A 16,652-nucleotide genomic window follows, 5' to 3' on the forward strand; every position below is an offset into this window, starting at 1 on the left:
CGTCTCTGCGACGAAGGACTATGTCTCGTGAGTTGAATTCTTCACCAACAATGACGATAGCCACTTCATCCGATGTTGGCGCATTGAATCGCCCTGCGTGTTCTCCGACTGGCGTCTTATCAGCTTTGATAACAACCACATAGTCATCTGTCGGCATGAGCTCAAGAGAAGATCTGAACACTCGTACTAATTCGTTGTGCCGATGCAGCATGTCCTGTAAATCTGCAACAATCTCACGGATTGTTCCACTGTTGAAACGACGCCTCTGATCGATTTGCTCGTTTGTGTCGCCCATGAAATAAATACTGAAGGAATTGGTGATCAGCCCCCGGTAGCGGCAAAAGAGACCCAGCGCGATGATATACCTGACCTTGTACTTTGAAAGTGGGCATATAATTGTCTCGGATGATTTCCGTCGCTCCGAATGATGTCATTTGGAAACATGAGTTATACTTTCGAATGTTTTTCAAAAAATGTCTTGACTGATTCGTACTCTCAGATATTAATGTCGCTAAGGGCTCAGGCGGCGGACACAATTCAGGCAACTTGACTTTTCCTCCCGCACAGCACATACCTGGGGTCTCTTTAGCAAATTTGAGTGCTCGGCAGAATTACATACCTGGTCCATTCTTCCTATGTTCACACCACGGTGCTTGCTGTAATCTATACCAGGGTCATACTCAAAAGCCGCAAGGTTCAAATCATTATGTATGCTACTCCTGACCTGAACATGCCTGGCTCTATCAGCCAACAATCTTTCCACCCGTTCGTCCTCCGTTTCCTCGGAATGCATTTGGAGAGTATGAGATTGGACCCCATCCAAGCGCGCACGTCTTCGCTCATTCGTTTCATTAACTCTAGTCCTCGAATGCCGCAAACGGTCTACTTCCAGTCTCGCATTTCGACGATCCTCATCCTCTGTCAAACGCGCTCGCGAGTGCCGTATTCTGTCAAGCTGCAACCTTGTTGCTCGTTGAGAATCAGTGTCAAGAGCTATCGTGGCCTTCCTCTTAGTCGCACGGCGCGAATATCGACCCAGCGAGCTCCGTCTGCGCTTAGGCGGCATATCTAAGGAAACACTTCGGGGAGCCAGGCCAACAACACCGTCGAAAGCCCCTCAACGCTTCGGAGAGAACACGAAAGAAACTATCAGAGTCACAACTTAGACATCGGATATCCCGGCTGAGCTGGACTCATCACAAACCTTAAGAGCACCTACGGCACCGACAGCTAATGTCTTCGCAAAGGAGCGAGATCAGAGATTATTCCGAAGTCCGATTCCGATCGAATTCATGGAATGTCATTAAAAAATAACGACGTTGAACGAAGGAGCGCGAAACGAAAAAAAAAAGGAAAAATAACGAAGCTCCCCCAAGAGGCAATTTGAAACACGAAATGACTGAATGACGGAGAAGGGGTCCGTTCTTCTCGGATCTGATAGGCTTAAAACCTTCCCAGTTAGTACGTGCCTCGTCACGACAAATTCCAAGACTAAGTTACCTTTAGTTTCCAAGAATAGGCGACCATGACGGACAAGTGGACATTCAATTTTATATATATAGATACATTTATGCATATATTACACAGATATTCAGATACATCTGGCGCTGATTGTGGCTAATTATGAGGCTGTAACTGATTGGGCCGGCTATAAATAGCCCAGAAGATCGAATCTTCAATCGAGGTATCGAAGTTTACGGTCAAGTTGTTCTCGAAGTTCGAGCCCGAGATCGGTCATCGAATCCGAGCGACGTCGAGTCACGCCATGTTTCTCCGCTTCGATCTCTATGGAATCAAGTCGCCTGAAGGCCTCACTCGACCGATCGCCACAATTCAGAAGACTTCTTGAATGCAAAAGTCAGAGAAACCGCGCAGCGTTCCTTCCCCAGAACGCTTACCTCTAGACCTCTCTTTGTACTCGACTCCGCTAACTCGATGCCACCAGGACTCTATCATGTAACCTGGATCCACGCCCACGGGGAAGTCTGGAAACGCACGAAGAAGACTCAAGGAGCTTTCAGAGACAGAAATAGATAGACGGTCATGAAAGGCTGTCTGAATCTCTCGCAATCTACGAAATAGACGACGCGCTCCCGGGCGGGTGTCCGAAAGAAGCGGAGCAGAAGAATCCGAGAAGAACACGTGTATCAGGAAAAAAGCATCCCTGAGGGAACAGCGAAGATGACTCGGGAGTTTCCGAAACATCTTCATTAGAAGCGCGAAAACTCACCGAGGAGATCGATTTCAGTCTCTCGAAATGCTAGAAGCTCTGACGGGGGAATTGCTTCGCTACAGGATCTGTAAGCAGAAATCATAATGATGATTTCGCGTCTTTGTTCTGAACGACAACTCCCAGCATACAAGATCTGGTGATGATCACTATCTCAACATGATTCCGCGCGTCCGCGCACTCAGAAGCTCGTTTCCAATCTCTCGACGGATCCGCCGTGGATTTTCAGCTATTCCTCCCTCGCGTTCTCAATCATGTATGTGAGACGTGATGGCATTCGAGCTATCTTCTAGCATTTCATTTCGATTTCCACCATTTTCCGGGCTAGCGATTAGGGGGTCTGCATATCATAAAAACTCGCTTTCGCCTACGACCCCAAAGCTGTCATGATCAAGCAATCTGGTGGGGACTGCCACCGAGAGCTATTCCAGGTGAGGACTGAGGACTTCCTGAGCTCGTAGCTGTAAGACAATACATATGCTGATTTGAGTAAATGAATGAGAATAAGTCCACGGGTGAGGAAAGTCGCTCGAGAGGAATGAGCAGCTTTTCGGTGATCGATTCCGGAGACTCGTGAGGAACAAATGAAGAACGCGGAAGGCTTCTCGATCTAATTCGACTAAGTCGCTGGACCGCATCATGATCCCGAATTCGCGCAAAAGAAACGAAACTGAGAAACGCGATGCGATGTAGTGCTATTCATCGGCGAGGGCGGGTATCCGCTAAGTACTAAGATGACTCCAGTAGTACCGACCCCAGTGAGCTTATGTGCGTTCCCCGAGATCCCGGTGCGGCGGAGCGAGTTGGTGGGCGACTTTCATTTCAGCAAAGAGCATGCCGGAAGATCAGCTTCACAGAGGAGTAGAGAAATGGATTCCTTCGTTCGTGAGAGACTCCTCCATATCGCGAAATTTTGAGCGCGTCAAGATGACTGACGGTTGCGGGTCATTTTGAACGACTTTGAGACGGATGTGGGATCCGACGACAATTGAATCGAGCGCAAGGACTCTCCGAGATTGCGTTCGAGATGGACAGTGTTTCCTGCCAGCGAGAGCCCAGCACGTAAATTAATGATGATGACGACGATCTTCGCTTAGCGCGAATGTTATCGAAACACCCTCCACACGATGCCTAGCCTCCGCGCTACCTTGGCTATCATCTGGGGAGAACTGGGGCGATGTCTCTCTGAGTCCTTCCGCCCGTGCTGACATAGTGATAGCGGGGAGGCGAAAATAAATTCAAGCTCACCTATCGTAACAGCTCATTTATTTACATACATACATTCTCGCAGAGCTCCTGTGGTGGGAGAATAATTAAGCGATCTCCTCTAGTATCTCACTTTTTTATCCAGCAGAGAATGGTATGAGCTAAGAACATTACCAGCTCTCAGAACGATTCCTTTGAACTGCATGCTCGTCGACTTTCGACTGAAGAACTTATTGTATCTTAGTCTGCTTCTCGCAAAGGATCCGAGCCAAACCGTTCGTATTCACAAATTCATAAACCTCCCGGAATGGCCGCTCGTTTGACTAGTCATGAACTGAAGTATTATAGTCGCGCTTTCGGCTGTTCTCGCTAACGGGATAGCCGGAACGGCCGGTACGGCTCCTTGGGCTTATTCAATGGTCTGATCTGGGTTCAGTTTACTTTGACAGGCAAGCACGCCTGTCCAAGTAGGACAGGCGTGCCTGAACTCGACATTCCGTTTGTACACAAGACCGCGGAGATTAAACTGATAAGGTTTTCCATGGCTGTGAGTCTCCATGTGTTCCCCCAAAGTCGACCTGACCACGATTGCATACATCGCAGGTGTGCGGTCGCTCATCGAGACGCTCATGATCATTTTCATGTGGCGTTTCAACGTACGTTTCACTTCGAAGCTTATTCCGCATACTTCGCGTACGCATGGAGTTCCCCCAGTGCGAGTTCTCACATGGTCCACCAGAACGTGATTGAACTGGAATCCCCGTCCACAAATATCACATACGAAAGGCTTGCCGGTTGAGGGAGACCGATGATTGATCTGGAGATACTGATTTGTTGCGAATTTCTTGTGGCAGACGTCACAGCCGTAGGGTTTCTGAGTGCAGTTTCAGGTTGTAATTGGTTTTCTTAGCGAACATCTTATCACACTGATCACAATAGTATCGTTCCCCGTCACGCTCGTGTGAACTCATGTGTTGTTCCGAATGAGCTTCTGTGAGACACCGTCTTTTGCAAACTCGAACTTTTCGGTTTCTGAGAGCAAAAATTCTCTGATGCTTATCGGTCGACTCTGAACAGGAGGTCGAAATAAATTCATCCGTGAAATCGTGGACCGATGATGGAAACAGGAAGTTTGAATCGAAGAGGAAATGAGGCGATCTTAGATGAGATCGCCCGTGATTGCCGTCGTATACGAACATACGCGCTTGGAGTTTGTCCTGCTCACAGAACTGCTTTTCGCATCCAGTACATTGTATTCTTGATGCGTTCGATCGCTTATCCTCCCTTTGCAGAATTTCGGCCGGCGACTTGTCGAATAAGGGGTCATCATGGTTGCCCTCAACATGCCGGGCCAAGAGAGGACTCTCGATGAATTCGTCTCCGCGGTAACTGCACTTGAAGTTTCTCTCTGAGGGGAAGGGAGAGTTTCTAAAGAGGAAAATACTGCCGCTGTCATCGAAGCTCAATATTTTGCGCGATCGATCGAGGTAGTATCGGGGCTGTCTTTCTGGGAATCGGCGATTGAAGACTTCAGTATTATCAGACCAATGATAGACGGTCTTAAATAATCCGTAAATCAGTCGTCGGCTTGATGAAGGCCTCGTAAACTCTGGCGGTCACAGTTGTGAGTCTTTCTAGCTGGCCTACTTCGATCAATTGTTCGCAGTCCAAGATCATGAAGAAAGTCGCCTCCGAGCCAGAATTGATCAGTCTAGTCGACTCACGCAGTGGACAGACTTGACTGTGATTCCACGAGGAGGTGGAATCTTTCACCGAGGACAGATAGCGACTGTGATCCGGTAGGCGACGATGCGGCCTTTGAAGAAAAGGAGGAAGAGGGAGGTTGCCGATCGGTCGGTTCTCCCTCAATAGTTGTTTGACGTGCGGCGAGTTGCTACGGACGTGGGTCGCTGCCCCCAGGCGAGCTCTACCTAGGTAGCTCGAAGAAGGAAGCTAAGCATTCGGAGGGAGTATGTGTATCTTATTCATTTCGGTTGGAAGAGAGAGCCGGCGATACGGGTTTGGCCGTTTGTGATTAATAATAATAATAATACCGTTTGTTGCCGGCGAGTACTAGGAGACCCGTCTTGAGATAACATCAGATTGCCTGAGCCATTCTTAGTATCAGATATGTTCATTCAAGCTCTTATCGCTTATCACAGCCGGCTTTCATTATTGCGATAGGTGTGAGCTATTCATGCTTTCCGGAAGGTTTGTCTCCCGTCTTGGGTGACACGATTCGTGTTGAGAATCTGTTCGGCGAAGGCGTAAACCATGAAATAAGCACCGTTCCTCATGCCCCTTGGCATGGGGTGACCCGGAAGGGTCCATCCGTTGGATCCGGGGTCGTGTGATGATGGCCTATGTTCGAGATCACCTGTTGAAGAACAAAATGAGTGTGGCTAGAATTTCGGGCAGGGTTCGGGAGGGAGCCCTCGATGAACGATTCCACCTCCTCGTGGAATCTCAGTCGAGGCTTCCCACTCCGTGAGTCGACTAGACTGGTCAATTCCACTTTGTTGGCTCCATCGCTCACCGAGGGCAGGTAGCGATTGGGACGTTGTGAGTTGTGAGTCGAGCACAGCGGAGGATAGTGGGAATGGTGTCGGAGGACGGAAGTGGTTTTAGAATGTAGAGGCTGTCGACCATCCGGCTGTGTGCAAGATGTCGTGGACGTGGACCCCGCGTAAGCGGGCCGTTCTAGTGGACGCTGCTCGTGTTGTGTGAGCGGTGTGTTGCCTTATCTCAATACCGGCGCTTGAAAGCGTTTGCTAGACCCACCGGGCTAGTGGGTCTTTTGTGGCGGGATGGTATGGTTTTCTGGTTGTGAGGAATAAGGTAAGATGGACGGTAAATCCAGCTGGATCACGTTAAATCACACTGATTTAGCGTGATTCATCGTGACTCAGCATGATTTACCGTGATTCACTGTGATTCAGCGCTATCCAAGCGAGGTCTATCAGACCGAAACTCGCTGCTTTAAACATATAAGGGACCGCCTGATTGCGCTCAAACCATCAGCAAAGATCACCACCATTATCGTCTTCGCTCTCCCATCAACAGATCTCGCTTCGATTCAATTTCCACCCCGAACTTCTTGTACGGGTTTTCCATAGACTTAACATACGCACAATCGTACGGTATCTTGACCATACGAACAACCGTACAAAAGTACGGCGAACCACCGTACAGCCTGACAAATCGAATTTCTGGTCTAAAGTTGTGACTCGTGATCCCGGCGACGGTGCTTTCGGTACTTGAACTCAGTCAAAAAGATGATGGTGCGAACTCGGTGAGCTCATTGCTGTCCTGGAGTGCTACATCGACCGCGGATCTCTTTGGCGCGGGGGCTGGAGCTACGGGAGCCGGCTGTCAGGAACCCTTCGCGGCTCGGAATTTCGAACACCCGAAGGGAAGCCGATGGTCCGTCGTTGTTTCCATAGAGTCTAGGAAGCTGGACGAGTCACAATCGTTCAGATTCGTCCCCCAGGGATCATGGACGACGGCATCATACAGTGGCTCCCCGATTCCAAAGGGCACACGTGCGGTTACTGCAAAGGTGAAAGCTTCTGCAAAGGTTGGCCTCCCTATTTCCGCAGTCAGCTGTTCACGGGATTCCGAGGCGAGTTGTCGTATGACAGCTTCGCGCTAGCCGATATAGGTTCGGATTCACTCGCTCATTTTCACTCAAGGTATGTGGGCGTATACTCTACCGGCCCAAACCTATCAGGACTTGATCGATCGAGGTTGGAGGAGGTCTGGAAAGTACTGCTACAAGCCCGAGATGACCAAGACCTGCTGTCCGTCTTACACAATAAGGTAGTTCCCAGAATGGTTCCGGAGGTATTCTGAGAATCATTTGATTTCTGATACGGATCCTTGCAAAGTTTCTGAAGGTCCCTGTTTATATGAATGCGAATGCTCCACACAGATGCGACGCTCTGGCTTTCAAGCCGACGAAGTCACACAAGAAAATTCTGAAACGGTTCCACAAATTCTTGTTGAACGGACGTCAAGAAACGGTCGGAGCCGGGGACAACGAATCCGTCGGGGAAGATGACGAATCGCTTCAGGAGGCTTGTCAAATAAACGAAGCTGAGATCTGTCGAGAGGTAGCAACTCGTGTTGAGGGGCACATGTCATGTGATGTTGTCAAAGGTGAGGGTCACGGTGTGCGCTCAGTATTCGATGGATCGATTCATCCTATATAGTGGGGTGACAGTTGACATTATCATGCAAATGAAACATTGAAGAGACGTTACCTTGCTGAAGCCCATGTCGAAATGCATGCTCCGATTCTAGACCTGAATCTTCCCCTGAGAGCATCGAAATGTGATGGGCAAATCAAGTCTGAAAGAACAGTGAACAAGAGTTCGGGGGAGTCCAACCAAAGTGATAAGCCACCCCAAAGCCGAGAGGGGGAGCAGCTTCACAATATTTACACAACAAAGAAGAAAGCATTGCGCAAGCAGCGTTGGCTCGAGAAACAGAAAACAGAGGATCAACCCAGTCAATCACGATTGAAAAACGCAGAAAAAAGCTTCGAGGAATGGCTTGACCTTCCACGTAAGTCTCTCACCCGACCACGTTTCCGCATCAGATTTCACAGCCCCCTATCGGTATAGTCATCTCTCTTGCTCAAACCAAGCACCCATTCACTGCAGGGGGTAAACACAAGCTCGAGATCCGTTTAGTGAGAACAACTCCGTACAGCTCTGAAGCCGAGCGCACCACCGATGCGAGCCACGCGGTCTACAAACGTTATCAAATGAAAATCCATAAGGACTCCGAGGATAAATGTTCGATCAGCAATTGGAAGAGATTCCTCGTCGACAGTCCTCTTCTGGTTTGTCCAGTCCCCAGACATTCGAGCCTTATCCAACCCCCATGATGACTGAGCGCACCCTTTCTTCTTCTCATGAATCACCATGTTCGCTCTGTTTCGCAGCCGGAAGAAGATCCTTTGTTGGGGTCTTTCCATCATCAGTACTGGTTGGACGACCGCCTAATAGCCGTCGGCGTTCTGGACTTATTGCCTTATTGCGTCTCATCGGTCTACTTCTATTACGACCCGGAATTCCAGTTTCTGTCGCTGGGCACCTTTGCGTCATTGTGTGAAATCAAACTCACACGAGAATTACAGAAAACTCTGCCAACAATGAAATATTACTACATGGGTTTCTACATTCACACCTGTCCAAAAATGCGCTATAAGGTTCGCCTTGCAATTCAGAGAAGTTCTCCATATAGTTCGGCTCATCGGGGGCACTCATTTCGAAAATTCACCTGACGATCTTCCGGGTACATTTGTTATTGAGATAAGTCCTCCACATGCAACAGCTTTAGAATGAGTTTTGATTCGAAGGCTTGGCTTTCAGGGGAGACTACCCAATTCGGATCTCTTGTGCCCCGAGGCATATACATGGCATCCGATACAGAAGTGCCTTCCATTGCTAGAGGTATCGAAATACTCGCGGCTGGAACCTGACAGGGAGCGCCGTAAGTCGAATATCTCAGGATGATAACGTTCCGTGGTTGGGTGGAAATCACGAGGTTCGATACTTATGCCATGGAACCGGAATTGAGAGATGAAGCGAATTTTTCAGGGGATCCCGATGAGCCGACGGACATCACTCAAACTCTCTTGCTTCATAAACAGCGCGGGCTCACCCTTGCGGATTATCTAGCTCGGAGGAAGATGTCCAACGGAGCGTTCGCGTCAATTAAAGAGTATTGCCACGCGGTCGGCTCGAAAGTCATGACAGAAATCTACTTCTTCAAGGAATAGGATTCGAGTCAATTGTATGTAATTATGATGACAATGATAATAATATCAAGAATTGTTCCGCCCTTCAGAGGGAAGCTCGTGTCTCTCTCCTCTGAGAATAGGTATGGAAGAGTGCATCTTCGGAGCACTCTCTTCGGAGTTTGGGCGGAGTTTTCCCTCCGCAAGTTCGAGGCCTTACCAGGCTACGACTTTTTGGAGACGCCTTGATCCTCTGCCGTCGTGGAATCTTTCGCCCGAGCTTTGCTCGGCGCGGTACAGCTAATAATATGTATGTACGAATGCGTCCAAGAATGTCTATTTTCGACTCGCAGGTGCGATGAACATTACCGAATGCATATTCACAGTGGGGAATGTGTTTTTCCAGAGCAGGAAAAATTATTTGACGAAACAACAGCTTGTGATCCACGGGCATCGACGCGAGGACTCGTTGTTTAATCAGCTCTTCGTGACCCGATGTCGAAATCGGCGACGCCGCTTGCCGCCACGGTGAATTGAGTGGCATTTGAATCTCCAGAAGCGAAGCCTCATATTCAATTCTCCAAAACAGCCGATGGCAATGATTCTCCCGGAGCGAGTTTGTGAGCAGGCTCTCAGAAAGATGCCTCGGTATTTATTTCTCCTCTTCGCATCAGCTTTCACCCTGAATGTACACATATTTACAAAGGCTTCCACGAGAAACTGAGTTGTTAAATGATAGTCACATTTTCAGTCATATCATGCGGAATCGCTGATTCAGTCATTCTGCTGCTCATTTAGCCTCTTCACTATTTGCTTGGTGGGAGCATCCCGATGGTCGATCGAATCCACCTGGTCAGTCATGGCACTCGGGGGGAGCGATGATTCAGTAAAAGCCTCGTTCACCACCACGCGGGAAGCGCAGACCGCTTATCGTTGTGTTTCTGTTTTTAAAATTATAAAATTGTAGTTCTCCTAGTTTAGAGGAATGTCGTTACACTTGGAACAGTCGATCATATTCGGATTCCACTCTTCCACTTGTACTGTTACTTCGTGGAAAGCGTATTTCGCTCTTAACAATCGGACGCATTCTTTCTGTATCCTATGGTAATCAGAGCTTCCCGCCTCGATGCCGACATGCGTGCTGAGGACGGTTTTCTCCATCGTGAGCGCCCAGATCCGCAGATTGTGAACGTGTTTGACCCCAGATATCGTTGTGAGCAACTCCCGCACCTCATGGAAATCAATACCCTTCGGTTTTCCTTCCATGAGCACCATGATCGTCTCGCGCAAGATCGTGATCGTGGTGAATAAAACGATTATCGAGAAGGCGAAAGTACAGATCGGATCGACTATTTTCAGGTGTGGGAAAAAGTAGATAACGAGGGCCGCGACGAGAACTCCGAGAGATTGTAGAAAATCACCGATGACGTGGATCAACGCTGCACGAACGTTGATGTTCGCGTTCGCGTCGTGGACATGATCGAGGCCGTGACCGTGACCGTGTCCTTCTTCTACATGATCAGCATGACCCTGGCCACCGTGCGAGTGACCATGCGGGAGACCTCCATGATGAAGAGCGCATCCCATGATTATGTTGACGACCACCCCCACGCCAGCTGTGGCCAACATGACGGTGGAATCGATCTCATATTCTTTGTATAGGACACGTTCAATGGCGATGAAAACAAGGATTCCGGTCACGACCCAAATCAGGAGCACAGACGTTAGAGCTCCGATAACTTCGGCCCGGTGCCACCCGAAGCTCATCCGTTTGCTGGCTGGTCGCTGTGAAATCCAAATAGCGAACAGACTTATCATGAATGATGCGAAGTCGGTGAGCAGGTGAGCGGCGTCCGTGGCGATCGCCAACGAGCTGGCAAGATAGCCTCCCACGCATTCGACGATCATGAACCCCAGACAGAGTATGCTGGCGACAATGAGTTTACGTTTCGCGGATGCGTTCGTGCTCGAGGCTTCCAACGCTACGTGGCAATGGTCGGAGCCTGAATCGCTCCAGCTCTGGTATGAAGCCACAGTGTCCTTCTGGTCGCACTCACAGTCTTCTTTCCCGTGAATACACCGAGGTGTCATGATCGTTTTGTAGTTCTGTTTGTTCTTCTTGCCACCGTTCAGGGGGGTCCCCTCAGCTCCAGACTTCCCGTTCAGCTGCGACGAACCCATGTTATCTGGCTCGCCTTCAGTCGCACCTGGAAAGTCGGAAGGGCCCATATAAATTTTTTCAGCTTCCTAATTATTATTGACCAAACATCACACAATCGAGGCACACGGAGGAGAACTCTGGAGAAGCAACTCCTCGTGATCGTCGAATCATGAGATCTGCATCTCCCTTATCTCCCGGGGTTTCGATGGCGGCCCAGACTACGCGGGCTGTCGCACCAGGAGAAACGCACCCTTGCTTGAAAAACTGCGGCTGCCATGAGTCGGGCAAGAGGCTCTCCTGCTCGGGGCGTTGTTCTTCGGGGAGAAATTCATCGAGTCTAGTGGAATTGAGCTCGTGGATAAGAGCAGCTGTTTGTTGTGAAAATGTCTGTGGGGGAATCGTCTTTGGATAGCGAACGTTGCTACAAGGACACAAGCAGTACGCAGCACGTGGCTCGTGTCGAAGTTCTCAGGCGCGAAATTCGGACCGAAACTATCGATGACCGGAACGACCGAGCGGAATCGATTTATCATTGAATGTCTGCCGTCATTTATCGTCGGACGCGGTCCGCGCTCCGCATGGACAGAACACTCGGCTCGTAAAGGGAGTCCCGAGACCCCATCCGACCTCTTGCGTAGTGGATGTAGAAGATGCCGGGATCTCGTCTTCAAGGATAAACCCATAGGTCGGAATCTCAGCCCAAACGCCCCGGGGACGTGGTGCACCAGCCGTCATCCGCGCGCCGTTCCACCATCGGCCGTGCACAAGGGACGAGAACGAAGTCTTGACGGAACCGTTCGCCGGTCGTGGCGATCACACATGGTCGTACATCTCGTCGTAACGGCTCCGCTCATCGACTCCGACACTTCCGCGACTCGATTCTCGAAACACAAAGCAACCCAACCTCAAACGGACCCTGCCATTGAATTTGCCTTGAATCCACTCACAGCTTTCGCCGGCCACCGCCTCCTGGGCGGATTCGAGCGGCATTTGATCGTCCATAGCGGCTCTCGGTCCGTGTTCGCCGGTGTTGTTTGCCGAATGATCGAGTTCATGAGCACCCATGGTAAGGCGATGCGGATTTCCAACTTTAAGCCTTCCGTCGACCAATGCAATGGGCGAGAGCTGGGGCTGCTCTCGTTGCGGCGGCTGCAGCTGTTGGTGCAGATGGAGCGCAGCTATGCCGTCCGATTGCGTTCGAGCGTCTGCGGTTGTGGCGGCAGTGGTCCTTCGAACGAGACTTACAGAGAGCGCTCTTGCCCACAATTTACAACAAGCTTACAACTTTTGCACGCACCACTCCGCAACGAGATTGTTGTTGCTCAACAGTCGTTAGCGGCGCAGCGGAGAGCGTCGAGCAACACACTCTCGTGACGCCACTCTCATCGACACCGTCACATAACGTTCAGACTTCCAGGATGGATATGTGAACTCGAGGATCCAGATGGACGCACAGACAGATGATACAGTCGACCAACAAATGACCGACCATCCAGCTGATGCGAGACCACCCTTGGACACATGCGTGGAGAAGCATCTGAGTGAGCATCTCTCCACCTCTCGATCGCGAGTCTCCGCCAGATGGAAGATGCGGCCCATGCGCTCCGAACCATCCTGTTAACAGCAGCTGAACCGATCGGCAGCAGGAGCCATTCAGTGTCTGGCAATGGTCTGGATGGGAAGATCAGCTATCAAATCAGCTGAGAGCGGTCCGAAATCTGAGGTTTCCAGCTCCGGATTCACGAGTTCGCTCCCAGTCAGAAGGGGTGAGCTCTGCTCTCCGAGAAAAGGGATCAGATGTCGGGCAAACCGTTCAGGCGACTATAGTCCGTTATCTCTCCATTTGAGGATTATGTCGCCAGGCTCTTGTCCTCACCCCCATTGTCCGCTAAGGCTATGCGAAAGCTGCAGATCATTTCCACAGGGTACCGATAATCGAGCGACGAGCCGATTCACAAAGGGGTGATTGTGCGGACCGATCGGAGCAAAGAACACTATTGCCGGAAGGAACATGCGTCAGCGAGAGGGAAAATTGTTGAATAGTCAAGCGAGACGAAGGGTCGCGTTCTGATTAGAAGCGGTCTCCCGGGTTCTCCAACTGGAATAGTGGGACAGCTTCCTAGTGGAATTCAATGTCGATTATCCTTGCTCCTTGGAGATGACCCGTTAAGATAGTTCTTAGGAGAAACTCAAGAGCGAAACATTCAGTCGAACGCGCAAGAATGGAACAAATGTTTCGAGCCGATTGATTGCGGCCGATTCCAATGATCTGTGGCAGTTGTTACACGCGTGGACTCTTTGAATGCGCTTTCCGAGATTTACGTCTTTATGCCTGTCTGACTGAGATATGCGCTTGATTGACACGATAATCACACATGGAATTTCTAAGACGTCTGAGCACACCTACCGGCCGAAACTAATTGGATGCGGAAGAGCTTGCTTGCCTTCCCAGAATTGCTTCCACAAGTTTTGGATACGAGACTGCAGATTCTGAGGTCTGAATTCGGCGCGCAGCGCGGGGGATCGACGGCAGAATTCCCCAGCAGGACCGACAGATCCGCAGCCTGCTGAGACCACAGGGCAGCGATTGGCTCCCAGGGAAACACCGGGGGAGAGATTGGGAAACGTCTCAAGCTCTGATGAGCTCGTCAAGACCCACATCCTCAGAGGATTCTCTGCCGAAGCACTCAGAAACAGCTCGATGAAAAGTGAATGGGATAAATCATTGCTAACAAGTGTTCCGTGGCGGCGGTGGCCACGAATCCGAAGCTTGTAGCGCTGGCTTACAGCATGCCGTCATATCGGCGGAGAGGATCTCGGAATCGATTGCGAGTAGAACTTTTCCGTCAATCGGAGATAGCTTATATTCGAACACCTAAAATCACGGCCCTGGACGGCGAATTCAGCGACGATTCGAAGTCGAAATGCTTATAGGCTCTCGTCTCCGACATGGTCGACAAAGGGCTTCCCGAAGTCGAAATCGAGAGGGGAAAGCACGATTGTGCATACAAGATCGTACAAGGTGGAGCAGTAAATTCTCCCCATTTTGTTTTGCTCATGGAATCCGAACCATGAGGGCTAGCGAAGTTCTGTTTGCGGCAGAATGTTCGGGAGGACTCGCCCTCCCAGGAAAATAAATCATTTGGTCCGATATCTCCAAGCTGGAGAAGTACAATCAGCGGGAAAGCTCGGAAAATGGGTTTTCCCACAGAAATCGATACCGAGCTTTATGAGAATGACGTTAGCTGAACTTCAAAAAGTCAACTTTGAGCGTCCACCTGGTGAAGAGTCTCGGAACAGAGGATTTTTTTCCGAAACTGCAAGTCCTCGCGGTCATTCTACTGCAAGCAGAATTCCGCTAGCCGCCTTGGTTCGTTTTTCATGGGGAGCATTCAAAATGGGGAATTTCTACTGCTCCACCCTGTACGATGGATGGAGATGAGTCCTCAAGGTTATGACTACCTCTTCCTTCGCACATCTTCGAGAATCGGGTCGAGCATTGCGGAGCCCGTCATCACGTCACGAGAGAATCGTTGAATTCGCTCAAAAGCTGTCTCTCCGCGAATCGAAGTATGATCCTCACTCCCCGATAGGTGAAGAGGAATATTGAGGCACATATTTCCCAATAGATTGATCGCACAAACAGAAATTGACACGAAATCACGGGGGGAGAGTGAGACTTCGAGGAAGTATCTTCTCGCAGACTCGACGAGCTATCTAGAGCTCGTTGACAATTATTACTGACACGTGATGAGATCACTACTAGATACAATGCTCAGCTGGGACCGGAGGAAAGTTGCCCATAGCCCTAGAGATTCGAGGAATCACCGCGATTTTTGTGTTCGTCTTCCCATGTGACGCACCCCAGAAGGGTCCCCGAACTTGCGGTGAGGATAACGAGCAACATCGAGCTCTCTAGCGGAAGGAGGAAAATGACGAATCCAGCGGGGGCTTACCTGATTGATTCGAGAGAAATGTGCCGTCTTATAGCGCCCGGGACTAAACTCACGCTCCAACTGGAGGATTCTCAATCAAAAGAGATGCTGTCTTGTTTCTACGCTGACTGGTGGACACGGTCTGGTCAAGCATGCTCTGCGCTCTCTCGGCTCGGTTCTACCTCTTTAAAGATCTCTGCACGCGTCTCTCTTCTCTCCACGGCTCGGCACAGCTGCGCGCAAGAGTCCAGGATCCCTTGCGGTACTTCGATAAGGTTTAGTAGAATCCTGCGAGATTAAGACTCGCTCATCGTTTTGCATGATATAGAGTTCCTTCCTCGAAATCCAACACCATGATCGTGAGAAACCAATCGACAAGCATAACAACCCGCGAATTGAGTTCTGCTCCCGTTCCCTGATAGACCGTGTGCTGGACGAATCCTGGAAAACTTCCGCAGGATGAGGAGTCGGTCTCAAGCACCTCAATGTACAGCGGAGCATTTTCAATCACACCGAACTTCGATGAAACGTCTTCGAGGCATTGTTCTTCGTGGTATTCTCGATCAGGTTTTGAAATAATGAGGACGCGAAATTCTCCGATAGTCCTGTTTCGATGAAAAGCTCGGTCATCCGGCTTGCATCATCCGGCTCGTCATCTTTCTGCAGATATCTGCAGCGGGGAGATGAGATACCTATAAAAACGTGTTTCATGTAATGCGTCTCGACTCATGCTCGATGAAAACCAAGTCTTGCTTAACTACAAGAATCGACCTACCGATCGATCGATTGACTCCAAGTCATCTTGGGTCTCTTGGACGAATGTAATCGAAGTGTCATTCCACGGATATAGGGATGAAGATGTCCAGATTGGAAAGGAAGGATGAGGGAAACAGTCGGTACGTCGCGTCGTCAGCTTCCCCCTGAATTCTTCGGGCTTCTCCTGCGACGAGACGACGTCGCATCGGTCGGTCACATCCAACTACAACATATATCGCGGACCTTTTCGAAATGAGCCCTGAGTATTAGTCTCATAGCTCTCGGAAATCCGGAACGTTGAGACAGAACACGATTGGGGCAGTGTGCAAAGACTGTTAAGCCCGAGACGATTTTCCGCTTTAGCCTCCCGGGACAAGCACCGACGATGAGTTCGCCGTCTTCGAAGCCGACTCTCCACGGAGCCTCTGCGAAAATCGATCGACCGACGGCGCTCCCTCTCGATTCCCAATAAACAGTTCATGGGACGACGATCTCGGCAATGGTACTCAGGCTGGCCTCCAGAATGATGTGAGTTTTTTCCGATTCGCGTACCACGTGAAGCCTGGAAGCTTCATTCCTGCCGCATCGTGAAGGGTATGTGACGACTCAGATTTCCCT

The 16,652-nt window shown here is 50.0% G+C and overlaps 2 protein-coding genes across 4 annotated transcripts; one reads left to right on the forward strand and one right to left on the reverse strand.

Moving 5' to 3' along the window:
• Positions 1 to 6,484: 6,484 nt before the first annotated feature.
• Positions 6,485 to 9,260, forward strand: Ate1 (arginyltransferase 1). The gene is made up of 8 exons (XM_018641993.1): positions 6,485 to 7,013; positions 7,129 to 7,255; positions 7,368 to 7,594; positions 7,739 to 8,002; positions 8,101 to 8,282; positions 8,385 to 8,651; positions 8,815 to 8,935; positions 9,043 to 9,260. Exons 1-8 carry the CDS (start codon positions 6,932 to 6,934, stop codon positions 9,222 to 9,224), a joined length of 1,452 nt encoding a protein of 483 aa, XP_018497509.1. The 5' UTR covers positions 6,485 to 6,931; the 3' UTR covers positions 9,225 to 9,260.
• Positions 9,261 to 9,799: 539 nt separating this feature from the next.
• LOC100897183 (zinc transporter 2) lies at positions 9,800 to 15,837 on the reverse strand. Of its 3 annotated transcripts, none has more exons than XM_018642009.1 (2): positions 15,300 to 15,837; positions 9,800 to 11,389 (listed from the first exon to the last, which is right to left on the reverse strand). In XM_018642009.1, exon 2 carries the CDS (start codon positions 11,361 to 11,363, stop codon positions 10,155 to 10,157), a length of 1,209 nt encoding a protein of 402 aa, XP_018497525.1. In that variant the 5' UTR covers positions 11,364 to 11,389; positions 15,300 to 15,837; the 3' UTR covers positions 9,800 to 10,154. The 3 variants fall into 3 exon arrangements, with proteins under 3 accessions (XP_018497525.1, XP_003739245.1, XP_003739244.1); XM_003739197.1 differs by lacking the exon at positions 15,300 to 15,837 and adding an exon at positions 12,291 to 12,543; XM_003739196.1 differs by lacking the exon at positions 15,300 to 15,837 and adding an exon at positions 11,594 to 11,737.
• Between the last annotated feature and the right edge of the window lie 815 nt (positions 15,838 to 16,652).

The sequence above is a fragment of the Galendromus occidentalis genome, unplaced genomic scaffold, assembly GCF_000255335.2.
Source record: "Galendromus occidentalis unplaced genomic scaffold, Mocc_1.1 scf7180000076440, whole genome shotgun sequence".
Taxonomy (NCBI): Eukaryota; Metazoa; Arthropoda; class Arachnida; order Mesostigmata; family Phytoseiidae; genus Galendromus; species Galendromus occidentalis.